The 19,564-nt window shown below is 48.5% G+C and overlaps 5 protein-coding genes across 5 annotated transcripts; 2 read left to right on the top strand and 3 right to left on the bottom strand.

Annotated features, from left to right (window-relative positions):
• Positions 1-7,963: 7,963 nt before the first annotated feature.
• TREMEDRAFT_58911 (uncharacterized protein) lies at positions 7,964-8,563 on the bottom strand (the record flags this gene model as incomplete). Its single annotated transcript, XM_007001384.1, has 1 exon — positions 7,964-8,563. The coding sequence occupies one exon, from the start codon at positions 8,561-8,563 to the stop codon at positions 7,964-7,966; it is 600 nt and encodes a 199-aa protein (XP_007001446.1).
• Positions 8,564-9,243: 680 nt separating this feature from the next.
• Positions 9,244-9,858, top strand: TREMEDRAFT_58912 (uncharacterized protein; the record flags this gene model as incomplete). Its single annotated transcript, XM_007001385.1, has 3 exons — positions 9,244-9,412; positions 9,462-9,747; positions 9,786-9,858. 3 exons carry the CDS (start codon positions 9,244-9,246, stop codon positions 9,856-9,858), a joined length of 528 nt encoding a protein of 175 aa, XP_007001447.1.
• A 264-nt stretch (positions 9,859-10,122) lies between these two features.
• On the bottom strand, positions 10,123-11,345 carry TREMEDRAFT_25826 (uncharacterized protein; the record flags this gene model as incomplete). The annotated part of the gene is made up of 5 exons (XM_007000613.1): positions 10,123-10,424; positions 10,486-10,914; positions 10,966-11,016; positions 11,060-11,116; positions 11,165-11,345. 5 exons carry the CDS (start codon positions 11,343-11,345, stop codon positions 10,123-10,125), a joined length of 1,020 nt encoding a protein of 339 aa, XP_007000675.1.
• Positions 11,346-11,548: 203 nt separating this feature from the next.
• Positions 11,549-13,130, top strand: TREMEDRAFT_58914 (uncharacterized protein; the record flags this gene model as incomplete). The annotated part of the gene is made up of 5 exons (XM_007001386.1): positions 11,549-11,929; positions 12,260-12,337; positions 12,551-12,715; positions 12,757-12,847; positions 12,889-13,130. 5 exons carry the CDS (start codon positions 11,549-11,551, stop codon positions 13,128-13,130), a joined length of 957 nt encoding a protein of 318 aa, XP_007001448.1.
• Positions 13,131-14,115: 985 nt separating this feature from the next.
• Positions 14,116-15,187, bottom strand: TREMEDRAFT_24503 (uncharacterized protein; the record flags this gene model as incomplete). The annotated part of the gene is made up of 5 exons (XM_007000443.1): positions 14,116-14,321; positions 14,368-14,493; positions 14,555-14,589; positions 14,629-14,865; positions 14,964-15,187. Coding segments are annotated over 5 exons (828 nt in total), but the record flags the coding sequence as incomplete, so codon positions are not given.
• Between the last annotated feature and the right edge of the window lie 4,377 nt (positions 15,188-19,564).

The following is a 19,564-nucleotide window of genomic DNA, read 5'->3' on the forward strand; positions in this document are numbered from 1 at the left end:
ACCATCAAAACCCCCATCACGGCTTAACCTTTTTACTCTACACGTAACCCAGGACATCTGAGACCAAGTACGGCGAAGTTAGACGAAGTTAGGCTACGTAGGGACAATGGGAGCAGAAGTACGGCGAAGTTAGACGGAGTTAGGCTAAATAGGGACAATGGGAGCAGAAGTACGGCGACGTTAGGCGGAGTTAGTCGGAGGAGGAAGAGGATAGCCGGGGCTCGGGGAAGTTGGACGAAGTGCGTCGAAGTACGCCAAAGCGCGAGAGGGTTGGATGAACGTCTAGGAGGAATAAACAATATTAGCTGAGAAGATCGCTGAAGTTCTTCAGCGATCCTTGATTGTTGTCAGTAGTGAAAGATAGATAGAGATAGCTATTTACAAATCGAGATACATCGCCATCAGTAGAACAAAACCCCAGTTAGAGTAACTACGCCGAAGTACGCCGTAGTTACACCCCTTTCGACGTCTGCGCCCTCCCGGTTGGGTGAGACATCGATTTAGAAGGATCAAGTTAGCCGAGGTTCGTCGACCGTCGGTCTATTAGGAGGTAGTTGTTCGACGGGCGTGACAATAATATCTCTGATGGTCAGCCCAGAAAAGAAACCAGAAAGTGTTATAACTGTGACACTGTAGGACATCTAGCGAAGTACTGTCGTAAACCTAAAAGAGAGGATACGAACAGGAAAGAGAACGCAGATGGAAAGGATGGAGGTAAAAAGAAATGGAGGAATAATAATAATAAGAATAATAAGAAAGGACATACGGTCTCGAAGGATGAGAACCAGTCCAAGGATAATTCCAAAACCTCCTTGATGTATTCGTCATTGGATGGTGAACATGAGGCGTGGGCCGGGATGGCCATGTCGACAGAATCATGGTTCGATGATGACGCAGGGTACACGAGTAACATCGTGTGGCCTGAAGAAATCGAAAACCCGTGGGTTGAGGATAAGGATAATGAGTGGGTGGGATTAGCTACAGAGTCTAATGATGTAAGCCACACTCGTGTAATCCCCACCTGGGTAGTGGATAGTGGTGCTACTCACCATATAACTCCTCACAGGTCGATAATGACGAATATTAAAAGACTAGTGGAACCGAGAGTGTTCGGACTAGCATCTGGCAAGTCAATGACGGCTTGGGAAACAGGTGACATTAACCTCGAACTAGATTCAGGACAGAAAATGGTACTGAAAGATGTACATCACGTCCCTACAGCGAAGATAAGTCTTCTCTCCCTCTCGAAGTTACTCTCATGGGGATGGAAGGCGAATCTAAGCAGCGGTGGTGGATGGATAGGTAAAGGTAAAGAGAAACTAGGTTTGAGGAAACATGACTCACTGTGGTCGGTACGATTCGGCAGAGCAATGTCTGCCGCGATGATCGTGATATCGACACCGAAGGCGACTTCACCACTTGAATCTGAGCATCAGCGACTCGGACATATAGGTGTAGATAAACTAAAGAGTCTAGGTAGACAGGGACTATTAAAGAAGGACTGGGACACTTACAAGAACGATCCCTTTACAACCGATAATTGTCCCGCCTGTATGCAGGCCAAGATAACACGTCTACCAAAGAATAAAGAAGCACCAATGTTGAAAGGAGATGGTGAAGGAGTAGGAATGGATGTCGATATTGCTGGCCCGTTCGGTCCGGCGATAAAAGGTGAACGATATTTCTTCGTTGGTGTGGAAAGGGCGAGTCGAATTGTATTCGCGATACCGATAACGACGAAGAACGAATCGTCAGATATCGTTCGACAGTGTATTTCGAAATTAGAGAAACAGCTTGGTGAAAGGGTGAGGGTGATTAGGTCTGATGGGGGAGGTGAATTCGATAGCCTCGATATGAGGGAATTCTACCTGTCAGCAGGGATCAACCACTACATCACACCAAGATACACACCAGAGTTAAATGGAGTGGCGGAAAGAATGATACGTACCTTGAAGGGGATGGTATCAACGATGTTATTCGACTCGGGACTACCGAACGAATATTGGTCCTATGCTGTCAGATACGCCGCCATTATAATCATGAAAACATCGATTGGTGTCACTGGAAAATCAGGGTGGACATCACTCACAGGAAGAGACACCAATCTAGATAGTGTGTGGAGATTTGGTGAACGATGTTTTGTTCAAATACCGAGAGAGATAAGGCTGAAGTCGAACTTCACGATTCCTAGGGGTTCGTCAGCCATCATACTAGGTCAGGACGAGGGTGTGAGCGGTTGGATCGTTAGAATGGACGGATCGGGACGAATTGAACACTCACGAGACGTTCGTCGCTCGACAGGACGAATGGTGACGACTAGAGAGTCGCCAGACGTCATCCAAACCCCTCTTGACGCCATTGAAGTGGACCTAGACCCCGTCGTCAACAAAGAAATTTTCCCTGACGACCGCTCAGAAAGTGGCGAACAGGAAAATATCGATAATGAACAAGGAAATGATGTCGACAGAGACAACTCACCTAATACAGGTCCACAACCTACCGAAAGACGACGAGGACAGGGCATCTGGGGAGGAAATTGGATCTATGAGAACGATATCGTCGAAAATGAGAGAAATGATGAGGAAGGAAGAAATGATGATGGGGATGAGGGGATCCTGACGACACGTCACGGACGAATTATTCGACCCCCCCATCGTTTCGCAGGCCTAACAGACTCGTTCCTAGATTTTGGTCGCGAGCCTAATAAGTTAGTCTCACTCGCCTCTATCGCAGGTATCGAAAGTGATACTTCTCTCATTGATCCTATCTCTCCTGAAGAAGCAGTAAACGGCCCAGATGGTGAGAAGTGGCTGGAATCCATGGAGAAAGAGATATCTAATATCGAATCTAAAGAAACATGGGTGGAAACGGTGTTACCACCGGGTCGTAAAGCCATTGGATGTAAATGGGTATTCAAAGTGAAGACGGATTCAGAAGGAAACCTACTAAAGTATAAATCCAGACTAGTAGCTCAAGGATTCTCACAGGTACCAGGTGTCGACTACGAAGAGACATTCGCACCTGTCGGTAGATCGGGGTCGTTACGAATACTCTTGACTATAGCGGCCACCGAAGACCTCGAAATTCGTCAGGCCGATGTCGAAGGGGCGTATTTAAACGGTAAACTCGATGTTGAAATTTACATGAAATATCCCAAGGGGATAAAACCGAAACCTGGATGTAATACCTTGAAGTTAGTCAAGTCTCTTTACGGGTTAAAGCAATCCGGTAGAACGTGGTGGATTGAACTCGGGGAAGGATTATCTCACCTAGGATTTTCAAGAATCGAATCAGATTGGGGTCTTTACTATAGACCAGAAGGGAAAATCGAAGGAAAGGGAGCAGCAATACTGCTAGCCTATGTCGATGATCTGGTATTAGCCACGAAATCGAAGGAAGAAGCGAAGGAAATTTTCGATGGGCTAGGTAAAAGATGGATAATAACCGACCTGGGGGAGATAAGTACTATCTTAGGTATGAAGGTAACAAGGAACAGAGAAGAAAAGACAATATGGTTAAACCAACCAGCATACATCGATAAGATAGTTCAGAAGTTTCCAGAAAACGACTTACACCGAGACCGAAAAACGCCGTTACCCCTTACTGCGAAAAATCCATCGATGTCGGAGGTGGAAAGTGAAATTTGACCATTTCAAGAATTAATAGGATGTCTACAGTGGTTAGCCACATGTACTCGACCTGACATATCCTATGCAGCTTCATACCTTGCTAGGTACCTCACCAAACCGACGAAGAAAGTGTGGGAGGAAGGGATAATGGTAATTACCTACCTTCGGTCCACTCGTTTACATGGTATTCGTCTCGGTGGCGAGGCTAGCGACCTAGCAGGATGGGTTGATGCCGATTGGGCAGGATGTAAAGACACACGACGATCAACTACAGGTTGGATATTCATGATGAACAACTCACCGATAACCTGGAGTTCAAAAAGACAAGCTACAGTATCGTCGTCGACAGTCGAAGCAGAATACATCGCAATGGCTGAAGCAGCGAAGGAAGCTCAGTGGTTGAGAGGATTACTGAGGGAGATAGGCTACGATCAGCTAAGTCCTACTATATTAAACTGCGATAACCAAGGATCGATATCACTAGCGAGAAAACCTGGTACTCACCAGAGGACAAAACATATCGATATTCGACATCATGCTCTTCGAGATCTAGTCAGTAATAAAGTTATTGAACTAGCATACGTCAGCACTGTTTATCAGAGAGCAGATGTACTTACGAAAGCTTTAGGTGGACCAGTACATTCGGTGAATATGTCAGCGATACGTGTAGAACCACCGAAGAAGAAAAACATTGGTTCAGTATACGTGACATTAGATGATGATGAAATCATCGATTACGATTATTCTGAATTCGAGGACCTAGGAGATCTGTCAGGTGGTACAGAGAACGAAGTGGTACCAGAGAGAGAAGTAGTATCAGAAGGAGAAGTGTGGGTGGAAGGAACTTCAGAGAAACCCACCGAAGGTACCACCGAAGGAAAAGTTCTCGTGAGCCAAAATGTAAAATTTTCAGGTGTACCTAAGAATGTGAGTAATTCGAAGATAGGTCAGAAACCACCGGTAGAGCCTAAAGTCATTAGAGAGATGAAAGAGAAGGGACAGAAGAGAAGGGAAGGACGGCTACATGGTGAGATGAGAGAGAAAACTAAATATTCCCCATCTCAACATCACGACCCCTCATTTCGTCGTCCAAGACGTCCCTTACCTCCCCTTCCCAAGCCTCCATCTCGTGAATCATGTCGAATAAGGAGGATGAGGCCCCCTGTCCACCACGAGAGGCCGCCGCCAAGAGAAACCGAGCGTAGGCCAAGGTGGCCAGCAACATCTGAAGATAAAAGATTATCATTGGAGAGAATTCGAGAAATCAGTCTAGATAATGACAGAATCAATAAACAGCGTACCTTTTCTCTCCGATTCCCTCCAGAGACCAACCAGGAGAAACCCACGACGAGACATAATGATGATTCTTATAAAAATAAAAGATTTTCGACGAGTGGCGAATCTATGAGATATCGTCAGCCAGGACCACGAAGAAAATTCGTCGATTCTCGGGATTCTACTAGCAAACCTGAAGTTTTAAGAAGCAGACAGGATAAAGGGAAGTTCAGAGAGTCAGAAATGAGAGATAAAAGTGGAGAAAGACGAAAGGTGGACATACCGTTAATTGGAGGTAAAAGTGATGAAGTAAAAGGAAAGATAGAGAAGAGTCAGTCGTTGGTAGCGGTGAGTGGTAGCCACGTGTCAGAGCGGAGCCCCGCGGGGGGCCCCACAGAAATTCATTTCACGATTTCACCTACCACTACTACCACACACATAACACTCAATATTTCGTCATTACTACCCTCTACATCATCACAAACCTCGCCGTCACCATCGATAAATCGTCCGGGACTACTGCAGAGTCGTGCATTGTCCCGTGGGGGAGTGTTAGCCGATAGAATCGGGCCAGGACGGCCGAACCGCCGTTAGATAATTACCCCTTCCGTCGAATATTTCTCCGTTCAACTTATCCTCTGAACTTTATTCGATCGTCTCTGGTTTTATGCATGTGAGTGGAATGTGATAAGTATAGAGACATGTAGAATTGATGCATGCTCTTTTTTCCCCTCTGTATTATCATCTAATTATCAGTTAACAAGAGTGTCCAAGTTAGACCGACAGTGGGGCTAAACGATTGCCTGAGTGTTCTTGGGAAAGACGTGGCGCTCAGAGGTACTTTGAATTGCTGCTGCTATAGTAAGTGTGTCACGGATAGAGATGGGGTATGGATTGAGGGAGGGTGGCAAGAAGTGTATACTTTATACTTGGAACTGAGATTCAAGTGTAAATCTCCCTCCATTGACGGTACAGGTATCCTGTGCAACTACCTTGAAAAACGGTGCAGAGTTCTGGTCAGAGCTTCCACTAGGAGACAAGGGAGTGATATGATGTCAGAGAAAGAGATGGAAACCAAGATAGGATTGGAGGTGATCCCCCCGGATGGAGGTGTGAAAAGAGGAAGCGCTGCTGGATACATCAGTGACCTCTCCACTTCAAGGGTCGGTCGAAGGAGGTTCCGGAATGAAATCGTGAGACTCCTGAGTCACCTCATTTCATCACTACTACCTACACTAATCCTCCGCAGAGGCATTTCTTGCCTCTGGTACCTGGGAGAAGCCGAACTGTTGCCGGTTGTATCCTTGGTCCAATCCTACCTCATCTGCTTAGATGTGTCTAGGACGATAGGCGCTGATAAATGGCTCTCAGAGACATTGTCACAGATATATGACAGGGACCTTCGTCTGTTAGAGTGGACTGTGCCGAACGGGCGCTTGTAGTGGTTATGACTTTCTTTTCCAGGAACATCCCGTCAAATACTCCCAATGCCCGTTCAAGTTGAAGTTCACAGCTGTCCCCATCAGAACTAATTTCATGGCAGAAGTTTCCGTCTCTAATAGGATACCAACTGTTGGGTCCCACAAGTCTGACTGTTTGATTCGTAATTGTGATACAAGGTGGTACAAGTGAGGGCCGGATGCTTAAGTGGTAGCTGACCTCATACTGCTCCTGCCCTACGGTCACCGTGTGCTTCGTATCAGCAAATTCTCTGCAGGTGTTCTTGTAGAGATTTAACAACACGTTCTCTGACCCTTTCCATAACACCAAGTGACCCTTTTCAAGAGGTAGTGTCCCTAAAGATAAGCTGCCTGTCAACTGCACCCAGGACAAGGAGTCTTGATTGTCTCGGAGGAGGCGGACGCTGAATTGGGATGTTCCAAAGAACCGTGCAAGAAGTGCCGTATGTACACAGATCAGAGGAATGGGGATGAGACTGAGAGAGAGTTTGGTCATCACGTTTGCAGTGTAAGTGTCATCATCTATCTCCACGATATCGCCCGTGGTGACCGGGAGATCTGTTCCGAGCATCAAGTCATCAGTATTGACACCGGGATCAGTATAAGAGAGGGGAGACACCGTCTGAGGGGTAGTTGGAGAGTTAACTTGGGTGAAAATGTTTGGACTGGACTCTCTCAATGGCTCAACTACTGCTTTCAGTACCTCCTCTACCCATCCTACAAAAGAGTGTAATTCAAAGGCGGTTCCGTCAGACGATGACATGTGGTGGATGGATATGATTTCGAACAGCTGGCGAATCTCTGATGGTGCAATTGATGAAAATTGTGTAGGAGTCAGAAGGGTACACTAAGTTGGTTTTGGAGTATGAAAGTGGAATACTTATACAAAGTATGAACGATGAGAAGTCCCCTACTTCCGAAATATGTGCAAGCAAGTTCATTCACGTTCCCACCGGTCTTCGATTATTGTGGAGCTTCGTCTTCGTGAATCATCATCATCGTGGAGCCTTGTCATCGTGGAGCTTCCTCATCATGGAGCCTCATCATTGTGGAGCCTCATCACTGTGGAGCCTCATCATCGTGGAGCCTTATCATCCTGAACTTATGTCATTTCACCGAGACGTCATTGTGGAGTATCCTCTTGTGGATCCTAAAATGATGGACTTTGAGATTCGATATGACGCATGTCACGTCCGCTTGATAGGTATCCACAGTAAACATCCCTTTCCAGCATAGTTGCAGGCCCTATCAGGTACAGAGGACTGACTATTGGCCCCGTTTGCTCTTCACAACTCTCCTCTCGGGTCGAAAGAAGCCATGAAAATGACCTGGGAAGTGTCTGACTTATGGCTAGCTTTTGGAAGTACATCAGTTGAGGGCTTCCGCCTGTCTTTCACCGAGTTATTCTAATACATCCAATAATTCAAATGCGATATGTTCACATAGTTGCAAAATCCAATAATTACGGTACGTAGACTCCATGTGTGTCTGTTTACGTTGCAAAAGCCCGGTCAGGAATGAGAGTTCTGCGATATTCTGCTTAACATTATCTCCAATCGCTAACTCTAAGGCTAGTGTCCATCACCACTATGTTCAGTGCTATAGAGTTGCTGTCTGAGACAAGAACCCCCAAGCCTGTCTTGACTCCTCCTCGGTCGGTCCAACCTCGCCACTGGCAGAACCTTCTGGAAGGGTGGTCATAGTCGAAACGTTATCCGGAGGAGACTCTACCACAAGATTGATAGATTGAAAAGTTGTCCCCATCTCCTTGACCTCCCAGTGATCTTTAACCCTTGTCATACCCATGGACTGAGTGGTTCCGCCATACGCAATAGGCTCCTCTCTTTCATTGACATTCTCTCCATCAAGCAATATGAGCAGCTGGTGTGATCCAAGTCCGGATTCACTCTGAAGGTCTTGGAGTTGGGAGTTGTATTTTTCAAGCTCCATTCTGACGGTTGACATGTCTGGAGAAGTGACGTACACCATATCCCTACCTTCTGAACCTACCCAAACGTTATCCCCTACTTTGGGAGATACACTGATATCCACTTTCACAGCAACATCCACTGAATCTCCATATAAGGTTGTGATTTCCGCTTCTGTAAGTCTATCCTTCTTTCCAAGCTCTGAGGCAACGTGTTTGGTCCAGTCGGAAACTTTCAAGGTATCACAAAGTATGTACCGGGCGTCTACCATTGGCCATCTATGATAAAATCCCTTCCATGTTTGGTAGTGTGGATAAGAAAGCTCGCAAGGCCACGTAGTCACGGATAGCGCGTCGCGTAAAGCTCTCCTTAGGACGGAATCAACTGGAAAAGGACGCCCGGACTGATCGACTGAAAAGAAAGTCAGAATTCCCGTCAAGTGTTCCGACTCAATTTGGGTGGGGATTGGCGACGTGTCGGGTCGGGGTATTATATACTCGATATCTTCATATGACACCATTGACATATTTGTGTGACAAATTTTGGAGGAGAGTGATGTGGGGCGAGGAGTGTTGCCTTGTACATATGTATGTGACCGGTGTTGACATCCCTTGGGACCCAGTTTGACATGAAACAACAAGATATCAATGGAGATTCTGACTTACATACAGATGGTGCAAGAGCACCTCTTCAGAACGCCTGAGGAAACACCGACGTGTCATCCCTGTTCCTCCTTTCTCCGTCCTCCACCTGGCTCTCTTATCACATGCCGCGTGCATGGGCACCATAGGTGCCAAGTGCATCTAGATGCCCGGAGGTGAGAAAGCAAAGTGCCACTTTCGTCAAAGTGCCACAAAGACGGTTACTCACCGATGATGATTGACTTTGAGTAATCCGAAGCTTCTCCGTCATATCTCAACTACGCACCCTGACGACGCATCTCTACCATCAATGTCACCCATCTTCCCCCTTTGGGACTTCTCACACTGGCACGCCGTCGACGATAGGGTCAGAGGTGGATCTTCCATCTCCCATCTGGAGCCGTACACCCTTTCTCCATCGATAGCTCAGTCGATCGACGATGAGAAAGGAAGTGGGGCTCGTTTTCACGGGACACTTGGTCGGTCCCTTATTCTAACTTCCTTCAATCATCGCGACTGATATGACAGATATTACCACCCTTGGTGGAGCTGGCTTCGCATCACAACGCTGCATCTTTGGACCTTCCCCATTGAACCTCGCACGACACAAATATTCTGGCATCATTCTGGATGTCCTGTGCGATCCTGCCATTCCGACCCTTGCTTCCAATCATCCATCCAACTTCACACTGGTTTTACAAACGACCATATCCTCCAAGGTTCCACAGAAACCTAGAACTCCTTCAGATCCGCAGGCGGCTAGACTGGCGTACGAGGCCGATTTCTGCATTCCGACTGATCTCGACTTCGACAAGTCACATCGGATTCATCTGGGATTTGACGATTTCATAGCTACATACAGGGGGAGACAGGTGGACAAGTCGGATCCACGATGGCAGCCGCTCCATTCGGAACAGATCTATGAGCTGAGTCTCATGTGTCGGAGTGGGTTTGGGAAACAGAGCGGGGAATTTGGAGTAGTGGTGGCTTCAGTATTGGGATGGAAGATTGAAGGTGATGCCAGAGACCTCGAAACGCAGAACCACGGTTTCACACTTCTTGGAAGGGCGTGGAACTGGATTGTCAGCTTCGTTTTATGGGCAGGTAGAATAGGGGGGCTATACACGGGTGAAGGCGCAATCACTCTCCAGGACAAAGTGGAAGCGTAAGGTGGATAATAGAAACTCACTCATGTGTCAATGAAATTCATGGCGATGAGTAAACCTGCTAGATCCCAGCCATCTCGGTAGAAGTCGAGCATCACACATGCCCGCACCTTCTTGCCCGCCGCTAATTGTTGCAACAACCACCTGTACAGCCTGCTATTTACCCCTTCCACTCCCAGACCCCACTTTGGAAATCCGAAGCCTTTAGCGATGGTGGTGGGCAAGGCGAGAGGGAATGAAGACGCGGACGCATAAGCTAATGTGAAGGGCGTGGTGGTTTGGTGATCACCACTGGCTTCCAGGCGATCTTTCAACTGAATGTTAGCTCATGCGTCGCCGAGAGCTGCTGATTGCGGATTGAAAAACATGTTTGGCAAAGACTGCACTAACCGTCTGGAACTTCTCTGGTATCTCTAAAAACGACGACAACCTATACCAGTCCTCTATTTTCACCGGCGTTCCCCCACAATCCCACTCGAAGCCCTCTTTGCGAGAATCTGGCCAAGTGGTGGGATGTATCCCCATTCCATCTGGCCAGGCTTTTGACTCGGAATCTTCCTTTCGCTCAAACCGGCTGAAGAGAATGGCCTTCCCTCGCACTTCCCCTAAAGAAGGAATCCGTTGTTCTAAGAACCAAAGATGTAGATATGGTCTCAGATTGTCGTAGACTAGAGAGGAGAACCGAGCATTGAATGGCGGAGCTTCCTCCTTGATACACAGGATCAACGTCTCGGTGGGATGAGCGTCAAGGAATGTGTGGACGCTATTGAGGATCTGGTCGAAGGAAGAGCGTTGTGGTCTAGGACCATGATAAGCTCCTTTGTCAGTTCATCATCTTCAGTAATGTCCATAAGAGGTGAACATACTAAGCAGAGTGTCGCCCACTACTCTCAACCGTACGTCCAGGAAACGGATTCCTGCCAGTGAGCTCCAGATGAAGTGTGTATCGAGTGAACGTACCATCTTCAAGTTGGCGAGAGATTGAAGTGACAGGTTGCTGGCATTGACTGATTGGATCTATCGTCATCCTGAGCCTTAGCGGGATTGAGTGAAGGAAGGACTTACAGCCATATAGAGCACAACTTTCATGTGTGCCGGGCATACAAACAGCTCCGAGAGGGGTTTCATCAGGGATGAGGCTCATGTAGTCTGAAGGAGGAGGCACGCGAAGGAGGAGAAGAGAATGGTAGATTTGGGTAGGCCTGTCATTCCGGATCTCAAGGTCTATTCCCTTCTGACATTCCATCATTTTCGAAAGAAAGAAAGCACAATGATAGTGTAGAGTAGAAAGAGAAGTGCTGAAAACATACCGCCAGAACGGAGAGCTACTTAGTAATAGCCGGTATAGCCGGAAGCAGATTGAGCAGAATTATACATCCTCCTTCTTTCCCCCTCGTTCTTCTGACTTGGTTGTGTCGTGTCATTTTATCATCAGCTTGTTAGTATACCATGCGATCCACCTCACGATCCACTTCTCAAAGTCCATTGAATCCGCCACGGACGCCTCCTCCTACCTCGGGGCGTGTTCAAGACCAGCGCGAGTTTATCGTCGTCGGCCTTGAATCAGATTGGATCCTTGATTCAATATCATCCGAGGTCTTGCAACAGGCTGTTGCACTGGCGATTGCTCTAGTGGAGTCGCCGGCCGGCTTGTCGGCCACAAATACGATTCTCTCCGCGCCTCCGGCTCCCTCTCCCGGGCCTACCGATCCCCTCCCTCCTCCCCCGCCCTTATCTCCTCCTCAACCCATCCATCCCACACTCAGAGCTTGGTTATCCGCAAATCGCTGCCAGATTTGTGTAGACGAGAGCATAATAGACTACGGAATGGTCAGTGATGAAAGTTCTGATATAATCAATATTCGTAGCGACGTGAGCTCTTTTCTTCCTTGTCGATCATTCCCCTGCGTGCTCATGTGTGACGTTCGAGCTGGTATCATCGAAATATTCCTTATAGCTGCCGTGGCAAAGTCGTATTGACCCATCTTATCCACATTATCCCCAGTGACGTCATCCTGACCCGGATCGTGTTCCACCAGGCCTTCTGACCAAGTTTCGCACCCAAAAACTTCCGCTGTGTCATGGAGATATCACAAGTGACCAGGGCTGATGTGTCTTCAGTTAGTGTATGCAAGTGTCGAAGCAAGAGAATATGGCCAGTCAACTTTCGACAGGCATCTGGTACACTTGGCCGCTGTGATTGCTCACGAACTACAGCATGTCATCATGTTCTTCCGGGTGAGTGCTCAATGATGTAGCTCGTATTTGAAAGGGGGGAATTCCACCTTTATCACCTATCTGAGCCACTCACTGTTCTCTCTTCTCTTCATCTTGTCTAGCCTTGATCTGTTTAGAGATGCTATGGAATAACAGTACCATACCGTCAGACGAGCTGTCATCTATGACGGTGGTGATGGCTCCATTTTGCATAGGTAGTCATTGACCAAGCAGGACCGCACCGCAAGTGCCCCTCCCACAATCCACGACGGCTGTAGGGAGCATATGAGAGCAACTTCAGTCGGTTTGGTAGGCGAGAGTGGGTGTTATTGGGAAAAGATGACTCTAGGAGGAGAGTTGATCGGGGTCCTGAAGAGTGCTGAAACACGCCGATTCCTGGTGAGCTCTGTCATTCGTAAGATCATTGCTGAATTTGCCAGAATGAGATAGACTTTTTGATTTTACAGGAATACCACCCCATTGAGCAGTACGGTCCAGTGAATTTATCCGCGATAGCCCAACTGGCAGGACGTACGTCCCGTACTTGTAACTTTCACGACTGACGATTGCAGTTCTCCATGGGTGGCAGAATTGCATCCCGATCAGAGTTAGAGCGAACCTACTCACTCCCGGACTCAACACTCAGCTCCGACTCCGGGATAGTCAACCTTCCGGGACAGGTCCATACCGTCACCCTCCACGTCGCGCCATACTTGGTATCTTCCCTCAGACCAACCCTCGGACGTGTCGCAAGACTATGAGGACGAAGGAGGTGCTTCCCCTCACTAACGATGCAAACACAGATCAGAAATAGCGATTTGACGGAGCGCACATAGCTGTCAGTAGGGGATATATAAGTTGTAGCAAATAGGATGCATCTCTCAGGTAGCCAAATACAACTTCCTTCGGTTCGGCCCAATTCCCTCCCTCCCATTGCCAACCAAAAAAGCCCAAAGCGTTCACATAACAAGGCAATCACTCTTATTACTTCGGTGACCTTTTTGAGGCACCGTCTCACTCACACCTATCACCACTTCCCTCTCCTTTCTTCCTCCTTGAGCCTCATACGCCGCTCTCGCTACCTGTTCATCATGTACACGCGTGTCAAATCGCACACTACTCCGTCTAGGGAGGATCATCCCTGGATGTGGTACTGTGACACCGGCTTGGGTGCTACCACTATATGCTGTTTGAGCCGTTTGGAATGATGCCAGAGAAAATCGTGATATGTCGGAAAGACGACTGTTACGCTTACTTCGATCTGAATTATCGAAATTGGCACTGGATCGACGGGATCGGTCTTGTTCTATTCGTCGACCGGGAAATTCGACCGCCGAATGAGAAATGGAACGTTGAGCTAGAGGAGGAATGAGGAGGTCACATGAGGCTGTGGAAGTCTTGGCGCAGGTGGGATGACAGATCATGCCACAATCTTGACAAAGAAGCGCTCCTTTCTTGAGGTCGTGATGGCATATCCTGCAGGGGACAGCTGAGAATTAGCACAAGCCTCTACATAGATGTGAAAAGTAGTGAAGAGGGTCGGAGAGATATTCAACGTACGCGATGCAAAACTTGTCTTGATGAACCGATGAGATATCAACTGTTTCGAAGGGCTAGAAGGCCGTCTTGGATTCAGCGTCTCAGTTGAACCTGATCTACTGATCTCCTGAGCCGTCTGCGACACCATGGGTGGTGTGATGATCTGCGAGGGGAAGACTTCGCTACTCTCTGGCCGATTGAAGTTCGAGCTCAACCTCCGGATAAAAGGCATGCTATCATGAGGCCGAAGTTGCTGTATGTCAACCGTCGGTCTTCATTTGTGTCACCACAAGGGAACTCACCAGGCCGGGGTTGTACCGCTTAATCCATGGATGCTCAAACAGTTCAGAGGCGGTAGGTCGGACATCTGGGTCTTTCTCGAAACATCGTGAGAGGAAGTGTGTCAGATCATCTGATGAACCTTCCGGAGGATTTGGCGGAGCACCTTCAACCACTCGCCACATCACTGTTGGTCAGCATCATACATTACAAGTTGGGGGAAGAAGACTCACCGGCCATTGGATGACTGACATCCGAGAATGGAGGTTTGCCGGTGATCATTTCAATTACCGTACATCCCAATGACCAAATGTCACTTGGTGGTCGCGCACCATCAAGGTTGATGACTTCTGGAGCCACTGCCAGTCAACATCGTACAACGATAATCCTTGTGTTGTGTCGGGATGAGGATTCACTCACTCCAATTGGGGGTCCCCATCACACCGGACATAGCACTTGTTCGTTTATCTCCGCCAGCCTTTGACCTGGAAAACGTTTGTTGAATATTCTCCATGGCCTTGGTGTTGAGTGATACCCCGAAGTCTGTCAATTTGACATTCCCGTTCTTCGTCGAGAGGATATTGGCAGCTTTGAGATCGCAATGTACCACGCCTTCCCGGTGTAAGTAGTCTAGTCCTTCGAGAATTTTGGCAGTGTATGTGGCGGCGAGACGCTCGTTGAATTTCCCGAAAGCTTTAAGCACCGATCCAAGAGAACCATTCTCCACAAATCTGTCAGATCAGTCTCTCGTGCCAGAAGCTACCGTTGTAGGTGACGAGGAAGAGGACAAGGATGCAGAGTAAAGTTGGCAAGAGGATTGATCACTCACTCTAGGATGATACTGAGATAATCCGGATCCCTAGACATCCCCTCATATTTGACGATGCTGGGATGATCCAACCTCTTGAGGAGCTCCACCTCTCGCATGACATCGTCAATCTCGTGGTCTTCCATGCCGTCGAGCGCAATACGCTTGATAGCAACCATTTGACCTGTGTCGAGGTTGAGAGCTCGGTAGACTGTGCCAAATTGACCTTTGCCGATGAAGTTGCCAAGTTGCTAATGGTCAGCTCTCGCCATTTGCCATCATACCCCTCTGTTTCTATTCGTCCTCAAAAGTCTTGGTAATGTGGATGAGAGATGTGAGAGTGAAAAGGAAGCCAGTGGCTCCAGTGGAATTGGTCGTGTGATATCATCAGAGCAGGCGGCTTGTAGCGACCCTGAGGGTCGAAGACATGTCAGACCACACATCTCACGGCGTGCAAGCGACAGGATATCTACCATGTACACATTGTAGGATCCTCGCAAAGCCAGAGGGTGACGGTTGACATGAGCTTGAACTTGAATCAGTCACTCACATATTTCACATTCGGCTTTCCCGGTTCTTTGTATTCCAACACTGGCATCGGTTCCGCTCTTGATAACCTAGAACTCGATCTAAATAAAGACGGCGGACTCGAGGCTGCCAAATGCAGATTCACAGCGCTATGGTTCATGTGCATTCCCGCTCCCAAATTTGGTGAAGACCCCAAGGGCAGATAATTACTCTCTGATCTCCGTCTGTCCAAAATGATAGACTGGCGTAAATCGTTTCTGGAATACGTACTTTGTTCTGAAGGACCGCGGGACATTGATGTGGAGTTTGGGAATCTTGACGGTTCCAAATTCGACGAAGCGGGGAAGGCAGTACTGGTTGGACTCATCCCTAAAGGTGAAGGAGATATGGAGCGTTTGGGTAGTTGGAATTTTCCATTGGCACTCATTCGTCTCATCATAGAAGGTGGACCTTGTCCATCTGTCCCCGAGCCCATTTCGTTGACCGATGCCACGGAAGCTGAGTCGTCCTCTAAGACCGACAAATCTTGATGATCTTGACGTACCCCTTCCAGGGCAGCTAAAGATTGTCGTAACGCTTCTGTTCTAGGATCGTCAGGATGATGCCCTGGAGATTGCCTCAATGCATGTTGTAAGTCACTTGGAAGGTCATCTGAGCTTAACAAAACTCCAAGAATACGTTGACGAGCATCATGTAAAGTTTTACCACTCATTCGACGATGCGCTTCGAGACCTGGACGTCCAGTAGTTGTTTGGGAATGTGTATCGTCGTCATCGTCATCGTCGGCAATCATGACATTATCTTCGCCCAGAATGGTGGCTGTAGACAATGCAGCGCTGGAACGAGTATATGCTGAAGAAGTGACACGTGATCCTGAGCTGATTAAACTAGGGGTACGTTCCCGGGAGTGAAATCCCAGAGGTTCGACAGTGTTTGGGAGTCCATCAGGGATATCGGCGAATGAAGGTTGAGAGTTTGATGCAAAGGTCACTTGGGCGCGAGCACCAGTAGTATATCTTGGTCTGAGGCGTGGTCGTCCTCTACCTGGTGAACCGAGGGTACCATTGCTATCTCGAGCAAGGGGAGGAGATATAGAATTGGTAGTGCCGCTGGGCAAAGGTTCTGGTTGCGTTTGAGCCCGAATGACCGACTTTCTTTGAGGTGTTGCCGAGCTGGTCTGTCTCGAGGTGGTGACGGGCGTCCGTGGGGGTGAGATATGAGGAGAAGCGACTTTGAAGGTAGGCTCAACGGTTGGTGGAAGAGGACTCTTCGGTCTCCCATGCAATTTTGGAGAGGTCAATCTTCCGGGAAAGTCCTGCTTGGCGAAGGCAGATGAGATGGGATCATCTTTCTCCACGATGGGTGATACGGTGATCGGCGGTCGATGAGGACTATGAGCTCTCCTGATCCTCCCAGGAGAGGGAGAGGCGTTGGAAGCAGCTGATCCTGGTCTACTTCCAGGGGTTGATGGTGTTGCTGCTCTCCGGGTCGGGATATTGTTTGATTGAGCTGCCAATCTGGTAAGACAGACAACAGTCCAAGCGACTCTACCTAGACTAGCCTCGGAACCTTCGCACATATCACTGACGCCGAAAACGTCCGCATCTTTCATACCCACCGTTTGACAGGTGGTAATGAATCGAGTGAGGTTGGTGACCCTGAGCACACCGTCGTCCGTAATGTGAATCCTTCCTATCCGGGGTGGGTGACAGGGGAGAAGTTCATTCAATAGTCTATGCATCGTCAGCAATGCTGATCTCAATCGGCAAGGGCATTCTGAATAGAGATGGACATTCGGAAAAGGAGACAATACTCACAGACACAGCAGGATCCCATCCTTCAGAGCATCTACCCAAGCTTTTCTCTCCCTCGCCTTGGCGTTCTCCCCGACAAAGACGGATCGGACTTTTGTTGGTGACGGACTTATGACGTGTTCCGAGCCATCAGCGACCGGGCTGTTCTGCTCAAGTGCGCCAGAGACCTTGAGCCATTCATTCCCCCAGCTCCTTTCCATCCGACTCAAGATTGTCAAACGCTCATCCGCCGCTTTCCGTAAGTCCGCACGCTTTCCCCCCTGCAAGAACCCAGACCCTCTGACTAAAGGTGACAACCGGCGGACAATGTATGACCCGGCGATCCGTAGGTGATAATGCTCTTTGGAAAGCAGTGGCTGACTTGTGTCGGCCTTGGGGCGAAGTGGTATAGACGGGGGAGGCATCAGTCGAGACGGTGTACTTGGAGACTGCCCAGAAAGGGAAGTCGTACTTCCTCTGGGTCGAGGTCGGTTGGTAGAGCTACTGGGTGGATATCGACCAGGTCGTGATAAGGGAGAAGGAGGGGTTGAAGGCGGTAATTTTGGTGGTTGAAATAGTGAAGTGAGAGACTGTCTCGATGGTCTGTCACCTTGATCATCTGTCTCTATCGAAGACCGACGGTCTGCTTCGTCCCCATATATTGCTAGCGCCGAGGTGGACATCGAACCTCTGGATAGGGATGGAGGTTGCCATCGTCCGTCATTATCTTTTTGCATGGCGGGTAACATGGAAGCAGGGATACGAATACTCCTCTTGGGCTGGGGTGAGGTCTGTCTTGTTCTATCCTGTTCCATCCTCTCTTTCCTCGGTGCAGTTTTTCCTTCCTGTTTACTCGGCACAAAGGGATCAGCCGGGTATCTCTCCTGCGTCTTGGCTGAGGGTAGATTGGACAGATCGGGCGGACGTCTGCTTCGTCGAGTGGTCGCTTCGATAGTAGCTCTGGAGGCATCTCCCAATAACGTCTTCAGTCTCGCTCTGGCAGATGGAGCAGGTGGACCATCCGGGGACATCGGTCTAGCTCGAGCAAAGAGACCTTTGATACCCTTCCCCGATGGTCCGGGTGTCGGCGTCGGCGTCACCGCAGAGGTGGAAGTGGATGGACCTGCCATGATGGGATGAGTGATCTCTCGTATACGCGACATGTCCTGTCGGGCCTTCGGGGACGTAGAAGTGGAAATATGAGAGGAGGAAGGGGTAGGGGAAGGGTGAACGGTGGCGATCATGTGGTTTCGAATGGAAAGGCATGTGAAGTGGGGTGAACCTTGTGATCGAGTTTGATCAGTGTAGGTACCCTAAGGGGGAGCCATCGTCAGCTTTCGAAACGAGATTGAGCGCACTTGCGACAGGTCGCATGACCAAGATCATGTAGGAGGGAAAGGTGGGGTAAGCGGAAGTTGTGCCGACCAAAAAGTAGGAGAAGTATTAGGAGACATACCTTTCTTACGACCTTGAATCTCCAAAGCTATCCGTTGGTCTTAACATTCCATGAAGCGTATATCATAGAGGGGATGATGTCGGCTAATCAATCTTGACAAAGTTCGACCTGGTTAACCGGTGATCAGCTCCGTTTATGATGGAAGATCAATCGTTGGCCGAGCCGGGAGAAGAAACAGTGAAGAGACATCTCATGATGGGGAGATGTCTTTGGTTGGGTCATGAGACCGTAGTGATACTCTTTGAATGACTTCGGTCGCCACCCCGGCTGAGTCTACGGATCAAGAGAGACCACTGGTAGGGCATGAAGAGAGAGTGAGAGAGAGAGTCAAAAGCAAGGTTTTGATCAAAGGACGATATGGCACATACCTTGGGTTGAAAGCGATGCGCTTCTTTGTTCCTTTACGTGTCTTCCTCTGATCTTCTAGCTCGTGCGAGATCCGATGCTGATGTTAGGACTTCGGACTCGTAGGAAGTGTTGATCTTGTTACCTAGTCGTACGTATGACCTCGTGATGCCGTCTTGCTTTGGCTCTGTGGTCTGCGGGGTCAGCACAAGCTTCAAGCTACGGCGTCTGACTCTACCTACAGCGTTATGTTTTCCCAATCTCAGCTGACAAGGTATCACCCTCTGTACATGGTCGAGCGACTCTATCACTCACCTGTCACTTGTCAGAGTGAGTAAGAAGAAAAGACAATGCAATCATCTATCCTCCTCAGCAAATCACTTAGATCACTTAGGTCAGCCTTCATCATCTACCTCCTTTGATCAAACCTTCCATCAACATCAACCATTGGTTTCGGAACTTATTCTGGCTCCCGTGGACAGGAAGGAAAGAGACAATCA

This window comes from Tremella mesenterica (genome assembly GCF_000271645.1).
Source record: "Tremella mesenterica DSM 1558 unplaced genomic scaffold TREMEscaffold_1, whole genome shotgun sequence".
NCBI classification, from domain to species: Eukaryota; Fungi; Basidiomycota; class Tremellomycetes; order Tremellales; family Tremellaceae; genus Tremella; species Tremella mesenterica.